We start from the raw sequence: 12438 nt of genomic DNA, 5'->3' as shown, positions 1-12438 counted from the left end.
TCTTTTAAATCTTTTTATTTTTAAATATATATTTCCTTTTAACTGATCCTCAATCTAACATGATCTCAAGTCTCTTGACCTTCCCAGTATCCCTCTTTTGAACATTCAATGTTTCTTCAAAGATGTTGCTCCTGTCACTGACTTACAGATGTAAAATAAACAGACCAGAGTATATAGCAAGATTATTACTTGCCCTGGCTATGGAAATTTAATCTATGAATTTTAGCTTTTTGATTGCCATATCATATACTATCTCATACTGAGATTGAAGTCCACTAAGACCCCACTATCTTTCAGAAGAATTGCTATCTACCTATGTCTCCTATCCTTGCCCCACAAACAGGTCAGTTATATTAACACAGTAACAAAAAGGCACAAGTATGCCTTTCCTAATACATTTCCTCATTACTTCCTCTCTCTTTTATCTACCCATGTTAAACTCTTCCACAATTTCTAAATCCCAATTTAAATTTCCCCATTATAACCCAGATTATAATCATAGTTGTTTTGATTTTCAACCTGAAGATCACCTCCATTTTGGCTAACTAATTGAAAATCTTGGCAACTGAAGTCTTAATATAGTATTGTTAAGTGTGGTTGTTTCATCTGTCCAGCTAGAATATTATCTTCTAATGGATAAGGATTAGGTTTCTTACACCTCTGTCCCCATCTTCTCATCCCATCAAATTATACATATGTTGTATAGCTCAGGATTGAGCTATACACAAAAGGGGTTTAATAACAATTGGTCATGTAATTGATTGTTCTCCATGGAGTTGATCTAAGCATGAACCTCACATTTCCCTGAGACCCAAAGAGCAGACAGATGACTTCTACTTACTCACAAACTGTAGGGAAGGACAGACCCACGAAGGCACTAGAAAGATATTCTGTATACATTTCATTGGAGACTCCTTCCAAGTAGTATTTCTGCCATGTGTCTTCCTCAATCTGAGGGAAAAAGTACACAAGTTGGGTTTTTAAAAAGCCTCAGATTTCTCAAAGCAAAGATCAAGGTGCATGAACAGGTTATCAAAAATATGAATTCAAGAATGGGCCAATTATTCTCCATGTCAATTCTGTTTGCTTACATTTGCCCTATTTATATTATCAAATTGGAAGTAGCGAGGAGGCATAGGGGTTAGAATGCCAAGGCTGAAGTCAGTAAGATCCACCTTCCTTAGTTCAAATCTGATCACAAATAGTAGTTGTATGATATTAGGCAAGTCACCTGACTCACCTGTAAAATGACCTAGAGAAGGAATTAGCAAATTACTCTAGAATCTTTGCCAAGAAAAAAATAATTGGGGTCACAAAAAAGCAGATAAAACTGAAAAGAACTGAAATATCAGTTTGTCTCAATTCCCTCATCTGTAAAATGAGCTGGATTTTTTTTTGGGGGGATTTTTATCTTTGCCAAGAAAACCCTAAATGGAGTCACAAATAGTCAGATTTGACTGGGAAAAAAGCAAAATACTAGAGAAAATGTTAAATGTAAAGTTTCTTCTTATAATAATTATAAAATTATAAAATAAAGTTTCTTCTTATAATAATTATAAAATTATCATTATTGTTGCTCTTATTATTAATATTATTAATATTTTTAAATTGTCAGCTATCTTTGACTGGGTTATAACATGACTACTTTTGTTTTTTCTTTACCAAATTTCTAACAATTTACTTCTAAAGATAAAGTGCCACATAGTTTAAAGCCAAAGAACTGGGAAAGATAGAATATTTTGAAAACATAAAATAGCCAACACATACTCATATATTTCTAAAACGTATGTACAAACATGTACTAAGCCCTAGTACATAACTGCAGAGACCTTTCAACCCATTGTCAGAAAACTTTGTTTGTATAAAACCACACTGTATGTTCCATAATAGATGGGCCTTTTATTTATGTTTCACTTAAATGTTTTTAGAGGATATGGTAGATAAAGGAATTCCACACATAAATATTGCTGATTAGGTAAATAAATAGGGTTTTTAAAAAATGGATCACCATCATTTCAAAAAATATCTGTATCACACAAGAGCAGAAAAAAGTAGTAATTATAATGAACAGGGAGAACATCTGCTCCTTGGGGGCAAGAGTAATATGCTGTGACAACAGGACAGCTGAAACAACAGGCCAATTACATTAGGACAGGGAGAAGGAGCTCCACAAGGCAGCTTTTTGACATCACTGCAAGTTACTGTCACTGGCTACAGGACAGACAACTATGGCTTATAAGAGTCAAGAAGAAATAAAAACAACCTTTGAACAAAGGGCTGGGTGTAATCTGGCCCTCTGACTCAAGCATGATAGCTTTAATATTGTTTTGAAAACACACACAAGCCCCCTTTCATCCTTCCTTTCAAATTTTGAGGATGGAATGGAAAAAAAGGCAGGGGGACAGGGACTGACATTAGGAAAAGAACACTGCTTCAAGAAGTACTTAGCTTTACCATGACAGGAATTCCCCTGGTGATCTGTGTCTTGTTGAGAAACACAGAGGAAAGGAGAAGATGAACAAGGAGAGACTGAAGAAGAGCAAGATCCACCTACTGGGACCAATGCAGGGAAAGGACATGAAGCATGAGGCTGAGGTACTAAGGGAAGGTTGTTAGCTAAATGAGAGATATGGGGATGGCAGTTCAACACACGTCCTACAAACACCTATGTGGGAAACACCATGAACAATGGCCAGGGGCATTTTATTGAATTGTACTTAAAAAAATTTTTTTTTGACCTGGCATTTTATTGATAGAGGTCTCTCTTTATCAATGCAAAAAAAAAAAACCAAACAAACCAAAAAAAAAAACTTTTCAGTCTACATAATCTTGAAAAATTGCTTAGAACATTGTGAAATTAAATTACTTACTAAGGGTCATATACACACATATATACCTACATACTTGTATGTCTTTCTATATATGTATATATGTATATATATATATATATATGTATATACATACATCCATAGATACGTATAATATGTACATGTACATACACAGGCACATATATGTCCTTCACAATGGAAATATTCACCAGTAATGTATATTTCTATTTGTTAGGGATATCATATAAAAAGTGACTTATGATTTATGACTGGTCCCAAACTCTGAAATTCTATGATAAAATCCATGCTTTTAGTAAAGATAACACCTCCCTAATAGCCAATAGGTAACAATTCTTTGCTGATAAGATGATTTCTAAAGCTAGCCATTAGATTTGAGAGTAAAAATTTTCTTTCCACTTTTTCAGAAAATACTACTGCTTCCTGAAATGTCTATTAAATCATTATCCCTTGGAATACAACCCATTGTTAGTCTAGATTTTCCTATGGAGAGCATTTGCTTTCTGAGGCTTCATAACAATATGGCATTCCGCAATCAGAGGCTCTTTGAGATCGCATTTTCCAGAAGGTTCTAATGGGGTCTCAGAATCACAGATTTTCCAAATACTTCAACACAATGTCAATTAAAACAGAATATTTTGGGGGTGAGAGAGGGAGTGTGGATTGATGGAATGCCAGATAACTGGTTGCTTTAACACTGAATGAGTAAATAAACAATTTCAAAGATTAATTTCAGTTGTGGATTTGAGCCAAATATGTTATTCCCAGACAAGTGGGCTGCAGACTATCAAGTGAGATTTCTTCCATTAAGCCCCAAAAGAAAAAAAATCACCATAGTTAAAAGATGAGGTATTCAGAGGAGAATTAACAGTGTGTTTCAGACCTTACCACACACTGAGGGTTAGACTCCAGGCAATTCTCTACCATGAATATGGATGTTCCCCAACTCTATTGCTTCTCAAAAGATGAAGAAGGCAATGGTAACTAATGTGAACAGCTATTGGAAGAAAGTTATTAAGAAATGATTGAGAAAAGTTATAGGATAGCAGATGAAGAAACTAAGGAACAGAAAGGATGAATGATTTCTGTGGAATCATAAAGCTAGTAATTATCTGAGGTGGAAGTTAAACTTTCTATGATTTAAAGTTGATAGCATTTTGTTTTGTAGCTCAATGATCATATAATATTGTATATGTATTACAGTTATTTCTACTAGTGTTTTGTTTTCTTAGTAAACAGAGTCTCTCTTTGGCTGGTACTATATCTTGTCTAAATTTTGCAAGTCCCCCAAACATTGCAAGCTAGGTGAAACAGTAGACAGAATGCTGGCCATGGAGTCAAATAGACTCACCTTCCTGAGTTCAAATTTGGCCTCAGATAATTATTGTGTGATCTTTGGCAAGTCTGAAATAAACCCTGTTTATTTCAGTTCCCTCATCAGTAAATTTCCTGGAGAAGGAAATGTCAAACCACTCCAGTATCTTTGTCAAGAAACCCCAAATGAAGTCATAAAAAGTCAAACACGACTGAAAAATGACTCAACAATAACACTTAGCAGAATTCTCCAAGCCATAATTAGCACATAAGTATTTGTTCTATAATTTATCTATCCATTCAAACATCTCTTTCTCTATCAGATATATATGTATATATATGTGTATATATATACATATATATATGTATGTATGTATGTATCATATAAATAGTTTTCTTTAATAGAATTACCTTAGCTGGAAAAAAAATCATTTCATTTTTCAAAAGCAAAGTCTATAACCCTCTTCTATTTTCTGTCTAATCTGGAAATTCCATTCACTTAAGAAGTATCATGGTATTTTATTTATTTGTTTTGAAGAAGGGTCTAGTATAAGCTAAAATATTTCCTTTAAAAGTCCATGCTTGCTTCTAAAGAAACACAGTTAATAGTTTCCAACAAACAAACAAAAATCTCAACAAGGACTCAACTGAGAGGACACCTAGATTGTGTGGGGCCATCTGGATGGGAGATGTTAAAGAGTTTGGCAGCAATTCACTTATGAAAATAAAAGAAAGAGTTTTGGCTCCAACTCATGACAGGAAAGAGTCAGAAGCCCAGATGACATGCATCTCTCTTGTTCCTCACTTGGAAAGCCCAAGTACAGTTTGCATTATTATTATTCAGTCATTTTTCAGTCATGTCTGACTCTTTGTGATCCTGGGTTTTTTTGGCAAAGATACTAGAGTGGTTTATCATTTCCTTCTCCAGTTTTTTGACAGATGAGGAAACTGAGGCAAACGAGATTAAATGACTTACCCAGGGTCAAACAGCTAGTAAGTGTCTGAGTGTCAAATTTGAATTTATGAAGAGGTATTTTCCTGACTTCAGGCCCAGCACTCTATCCATTGAACCAGCTAGTTGGCTCAAAGTTTGCATAGAAAGAATATTTTTCTGAGCAACTTGGTTAAAATCATTTAGGATCAATTATACTTTTGTCTTAATGCCATAAAAAATTCCATGACTAAGTTTGAGGTTTCGACTCTGAGAAATTCTAATTCTTTTCTTTCCTTTATCAAGAAAATAAAATCTTTTAAATCAAGAAAGTATATATATATATATATATATATGTGTGTGTGTGTATATGTTATATATGTTTTATATATATATCAAAGCAATTTTCTTATTCAGATAAGAATTTCTCCCCAAAGTAATTGTTACTTTCAAGGAGAATTGGCCATCAAGGAACATTTTCACCTATTTAGCAATGTGTGTATTTAATTGAAACAAATATTAAATGCAAGGTATAGGATTTGAAACAATATACCCCAAAAAAGCAAAACCCCAACTTTTTAATTGAAGCTTCAAGTCTTCCATTTCTCATTTAAAGAAGACTCACATATTTTTCTTCCATCCCATAACTATTCTCCTCTGTTTTGCTTTAAGGATTTAGTAGGTGACAATGCCATTCATCTTATCTTTACATGGAGTCTCAGGTGAAGGGGAATATTGATTCAAAAGGAAATTGGCAGATATTAGATGACCCTTAGCTCTTCCACTACTCCTGAATTTTAAGATGATAGCCAAAAGCATTTTGATTTTCTATTCTCTTTTGAAAGGAGGAGAGAGACAGTTTAGCAAACAATTGTCAGTTCCCCTCAGAGGCAAAATTCTCAAGAGCTATATGTACATTTATGAGAATAGCTTATTGTGATTGACCTAAAGTTAGCTTTTTTAGATGTCCCAGAGTTCCAGCTATTGCTTAAACTTCACCGTGTGGTAATTTATTGCAAAGAGGATACCAGAAAAAAAGAAGGGTAAGGAATGATTTAATAAAGATCTTTCAGTCTAATATGACTATTTCATAAAATGAGGTGACCGCTGTTGCTCATAGATATACTGAGAAGCAAAAAAGATCAAATAAAACTGTACTGGGATATTTGAAAATATCGGATTTATAAACTGAGAATCTGAGTTCAAGTCGCAGGTCTGCCACGAACTTTACTTCTGTGATATAGGCCAAGTCAATTAATCTCTCTGGGTGTCAGTTTCTTCATCTTTAAAATATGACAGTTGGACTAGATGGTCTCTAAAATGAAATTTGGGGTCTAAATTCATGGTTTAGAATCTTATGCAGCAAGAATATTCAAGGGGTAGATATCAAAAGAATTTTTTCCAGTGAAGAATTGCTAACCATTGGGATAGACTTCAGAAAGAAAATGTGAGATCTCTTTGCATCTCATTCCAAGATTAAAATATGACCATTAATAATAAAACTGATATCTGAATGTTTGGGCAGGAAAAAGAGTCTATGACAATATGATGAAATAGAATTAAACCATAAATTACAATGAATATGGAGAATACAGAAAAATAGGGGAAGATTTCTATGAACTGAAATAAATAAAGTAAGCAGGACCAGAAAAAACATCATATATAAAGACTACAACAATGTCAACAGACAACAGCAACATCAATAAATAAAAACTGTATCCTACAAGATTATAATATCTAAACTGGCCTCAAAAAGGAAAAGAAAATATACCTTTTTCCCTTCTTTGACTCATTTGATATTTTGATTAATTTTGCTGACCTGTTTTTTTCTCTCACTTTTCTGATGAGACAACTAGCTATTATAGTGAAAAAATATTGAACTTAGAATCAAGAAGACTAGAATTCAAATTTCTCTGGTAGATATTTCTTAGCTATATCATCCTAAGAAGAGTAACAACATCCATCAGCTTCAGCTCTCACGCATAAAATGATAGTAATAGCATCTATCTTATAAAATTCTTATAGAGAAACTAATAAAATTAAATAGATAAAGAGATAACTATAGATGGATGGATAGAGTGCTTTGCAAACTTTAAAAATCTATGCAAAGTTAGCTTATTATCATGTTTTATTACAAGGAATTGCTAGAAATAGAAAGAATATATTAGGAAATCAAAATATGATTTTAAAAAGACAAAGAAAAATTTAATGTATGATTTAGATGAAGTCAATTAAGAGAGTCCTAAATTAACAAGTTTTTTTTTTAATCAATCTTGATTTATTTTCTTCTTTTTTTTAAAGAACTTTGTTTTGTTTTGGGCTGAGGCAATTGGGATTAAGTGACTTACCCAGGGTCACACAGCTAGGAAGTGTTTAATGTCTGAAAACAGATTTGATCTCAAGTCCTGCTGGCTTCAGAGTTGATGCTCTATCCACTGCACCACCTAGCTGCCCCTATTTGTTTTGAACATTCATTAAAATCTTTTTCAGTTCCAAATTTTCTCTTTCCCTCCAGTTCCTTTCTTACTCATTGAGAAGGCAAGCAATGTGATATTAGTTATATATATGAAATCCTATAAAACATATTTCCATATTAATCATGTTTTTAAAAAAAGACAAGAAAAAGTGAAAAAATGTGCTTGCATTTGTACTCAAAATATATCATGATGTTCTTTGTAAGTGATTTTTTTCATCATGATTCCTTTGAAATTGTCTTGATTAATTACACTGGTCAGAGTAGCTATCTTTCATAGTTGATCATTGTTACAATATTGTTGTTACTATATATAATATTCTGCTTATTTCCTTTGCATCCATTCATATATGCCTTTTTAGGGTTTTTTCCTGAAACTATTCCTCACCATAATTTCTTAAAGCACAATTATGTTTCATCAAAATCATATGCCATAACTTTTTCAACTATTCCCCAATTTATGGGCATCCTTTCAAAATCCAATTCTTTTCACCACAAAAAGAGCTGTTATAAATATGTTTGTACATATAGGTCTTTTTCCTTTTGCTTTGATATATTTAAGATTCAGGGCTAGTAGTGGTTTGCTTCACTTTCAACATTATTGAGCATCTGTTATAAACCAAGTTTAGGTGCTAGAGATGTCATAAGGGAGATATATGACATAATTCCTACCCTGAAAGAGTTCGAACTCAAGCAAAGGAGACAAGACAGGGAAAACACAAATTGAAATATTAGACTGAAGGTAATAAAAGTTACATGCTTTGGGATAATCGAAAAGGGAGAAATAATTGTAATTTGAAAGAACATAGACTTCATGAAGAAGGTCGTCTTTGATATGGCTCTTGAAAGCTGAGTAGAATTTTGACAAGTGGAGATGAGTGAGGAAACAAATTCCAGACTGAAAGAAATGATGAAATAGAGGCAAGGAGGCAAAAATCCTCCAATCTCATTTTGAGGACAATGACTAGGTCTGGTTGGTTGAATTACTGAGTAATTGAAGGGAAGGAATAGGAGATAAAAATGAAAAAGAGAGATTAAAAGCAGAGCTTAAATGCTTGGAATGCCAAGTTGAAAAGATTGAGCTTTATTCTATAGGGAATGAGAGTCTCAGGGTTTCTAAGGAAGAGAATGACAAGATCAGAAAGATGTTTTAGGAAGGTTCTAATGAACTCAGTGATAACCAAATCTCTTTTCCAAATTGGACTGTGTAGATACAGAGATAGAGAAAGAACTAGATTCAGTTTAATTTCTAAGAGCTAACAGCAAATTGTACTGAATTCCAGTCCTATTATAGGGACAGTATCAAGGAAGGAAGCTCTTGCCAACCCACTTCTGTTTCAGTGACAGGAGATTTTGGATACTTATGTCTTTTCTCTCTCTACAATAATGGACTAATAAAGCCGAGCCAAAGAGACCAGATTTCATTTCAGAGCAAAGGTTTTCGTTGTAAACTTTTGTTTGTTGGCTGGAAAAAGCCATTCTAGGAGTGAGCATAAATCCTCCTAGTTTTAGATATTGGGGTGTCTGGGAAGCCAAATGTATTATTTGTGAGCCAGGTAACAAAGGCTGGGGCTGAGACAAGAGTTTCAATGGGCTCTATTATTATCTGTGTGGACTCTTGCCAGCTAGAAAGTAGTTTCCACAGGAAGTTGGAAATTACTTTAGAAATTCCCTCCTGTGATTTTATAAAGCATATCTGGGGCTCATCAAAAAAAAAATTTGGTTTAGAAATAGTTAAAACATTCACATTCACCCTCTGAGCACTTTAGAGAGTTGGATATAGAACTTCCTTTTTTTTTTAATCAGATGGAGGTATATAATGGGAAAATGTACTTTTCGAAGGTATTTGTCAATGTCATGGAACAGATATTTCAAACATGGGACCTGGTGGTCTCCCTAACACCTCTGACTAAAAACAGAATTAAAAGTAACTTGGAAATAATTTTTAAAATAAACCAAAATACAATAAAATATAGATAAGTGGCTTCCTAAGTCAATATGTATATGTCCATCATAATGGGCCCATTTTTTTTCAGTTTGATACTATGATCATGGAGTATATTCTATGCAAATTCAGAATATAAGAAATACTAATTATAGATGCTTCTCTTTGTAAATGTTAACTGAACTAAGCTCTACAATGCTATAGGAGTTCCTCAGTGAAATACATAGTAATTCAAAAGAAACTGGTCTGGAAATTTACATAGGTAAAATATAGATAGATAAATAGATAGATAAATATAGATGGAGAGCAATATATATATATATACATACATATATATTTATAGAGAGAAATATATATACATATGTATATATATATATATATATATATATATATATATATATATATATATATATATATATATATATATATATATATATATATATATACACACACACACATAGATACAGACATGAAAAATGTGTATCATCTGAGACATGGCACACAGACAAGCCATTAATTAGTGTACCAGTATTTGATAGGGGAGCTCTCTTCTGAACAGGGCAGTTACATGATGCAGTAGATAGAGTGCTAGGTCTAAAGTCAGGAAGATTCATCTTTCTCAAACTTCTCAAAACTGGCATTGGACCAATCATTCAAACTTGTTTGCTTCAGTTTCTCACCTGCAAAATGAGCTGCATATAGAAATAATAACCATTCCAATCCAGTCCACTATCTTTGCCAATAAAACCCAAATTAGGGTTATAAAGAACCAAACACAATGGAAAAATGACTAAACAACTATGTAATTCTAAAGATGTCATGCTTACCTCAGTTAATGTTGATGATGATAATTAACAATAGTGGTAGCAATACTAAGTTATTTAAATACCAATATCTTCCCCCTGAATACATGGCTGCAATCAAACAATAAACATTTTTATAACTATTGTGCCTAGCACATTGAAGAGTGCTGGGAGAGCTATTAAAACTTTTTATATAAACTATTAAATGTTAAAACCACACTAAAACTTCTGGGATGCCTCATAAAAATCAGAACATATGATATACATATACACACAGCAGATATCATATAATGGAGAAAGAAGGTAACTTTAGAATGGATGTCTCTACTAGATGGGGAAACTGGGAAAAATCAGAAGTAGATAATATTTAAGGTGAATCTTAAAGAAGATGTGATAGTCTCCAAGAATCAAAGCTCTCAATCACAGAAAGGTTAAGGGAAGGATTAATGGTTGAAGTGACATTAGTGCAATAAATAACTAGTATGAAATATGTGAAATGTTACATATAAGATACCATCCATGCACATGTGGTATATGACTGAAGAAACAGATAGTCTGGTTATCAAGAGTAAGTAAGGGGCAGTAGAGGAATAGGCTATGTTTTTCACTGCTATTTCTGAAACATAAAAGACTAAAAGAAATATCTGTAGCTTTCTATCTCCTCCCCAAATCAATTACCTTTTGTTTATTTGGGGTATCTTTATATATGGACATATTTATTCCCAAGAAAAAATGTAAGTTTCTGGAAGGTAAGTAGTATTATACTTCTATCTTTAAATTTCTAGTGCCTAATGAAGGGCCTGGAACATAATAAGCACTTAGAAAATGCTGTGCTCTGCACCTCTCAGATTGGCTAAGATGACAGGAAAAGATAATGATAAATGTTGGAAGGGATGTGGGAAAACTGGGACACTGATACATTGTTGGTAGAGTTGTGAAATGATCCAACCATTCTGGAAAGCAATCTGGAGCCATGCCCAAGAGGCTATCAAACTGTGCATACCCTTTGATCCAGCAGTGCTATTACTGGGTCTGTATCCCAAGGAAATCGTAAAGAAGGGAAAAAGATCCACATGTGCAAAAGCATTTGTAGCAGCTCTTTTTGTGGTAGCAAAGAATTGGAAAATGAGTAGATGCCCACCAATTGGGGAATGGCTGAACAAGTTGTAGTATAAAAAGGTAATGGAATATTATTGTTCTACAAAAAAATTATGAGCAAGCTGATTTTGGAAAGGCCTGGAAAGATTTACATGAACTGATGCTGAGTGAAACAAACAGAACCAGGAATACACTGTATACAGTAACATCAAGAATATGCAATGATTAACTATGAAAGACCTAATTCTCATTCGGTTCAGTGATACAATGCAATCCTAATAAACTTTGCATAGAAAATGCACACTGTATCAAAAAAAGGAATTATGAAGATGCAATATAAATCAACATATGCTAAGTTCGCTTCTTTTTTGTGTGTTTTTTTTTTCTCTCCTGTGGTTTTTCCCTTTTGTTATGATTTTTCTCACCCAATGTAATTCATAAAGAAATGTATATTAAAAATAAGGTGACTAGTTAATTTTAAAAGAACATAATGTGGTCAAAGTATATGAAGGAACAACTCTCAAAAGAATATATGTAAACTATTAACAAATAACCATGTAAAAGAATGCTTTAAATCATTAATAATAATCAGAAGAATTCTGAGGTTTCACCTCACACACACTTAATAAATAAGCAAAGATGATAAAAGATGTCTATTGATTAGGGCTGGCAAAACAAAATATGTTATACGAATGGGAATAATACTGTGCTATAAATATCATGAATAAAGAGAAGCATGGAAAGGCTCGTAGTAATATAGAGTGAAGTAAGCAGAACCAAGAACCAAGATTATATATATATATATATATATATATATATATATATATATACAACAACAACAACAATAACAATTGTAAATAGAGAAAACAGCTATAAATAAGTCAAAAATTAATGTTATGAGTGGGCCAAAGAGACACTATGAGAGGATACCCCAACTCAACCCTTTTCCAGAGATGGGAGGAACACAGCACTGCTACATTGCATGTAGTTTCAGATTTTTTTCATGTATAGATTTGTTTTGCTAATTT

The 12438-nt window shown here is 33.0% G+C and overlaps 1 protein-coding gene across 1 annotated transcript in view; it reads right to left on the bottom strand.

The window, feature by feature from the left end:
• Positions 1-12438, bottom strand: part of KCNMA1 (potassium calcium-activated channel subfamily M alpha 1) — an 893014-nt gene that overhangs the window by 191872 nt on the left and 688704 nt on the right. The window contains 1 exon segment of the mRNA XM_074296747.1: positions 842-951. Within this exon segment, the coding sequence (XP_074152848.1) occupies positions 842-951 (110 nt within the window).

The sequence above is a fragment of the Sminthopsis crassicaudata genome, chromosome 2 (assembly GCF_048593235.1).
Source record: "Sminthopsis crassicaudata isolate SCR6 chromosome 2, ASM4859323v1, whole genome shotgun sequence".
NCBI classification, from domain to species: domain Eukaryota; kingdom Metazoa; phylum Chordata; class Mammalia; order Dasyuromorphia; family Dasyuridae; genus Sminthopsis; species Sminthopsis crassicaudata.
The sequence above is the reverse complement of the archived record's forward strand: the minus strand, read 5'-3'. Positions and strand labels throughout refer to the sequence as shown.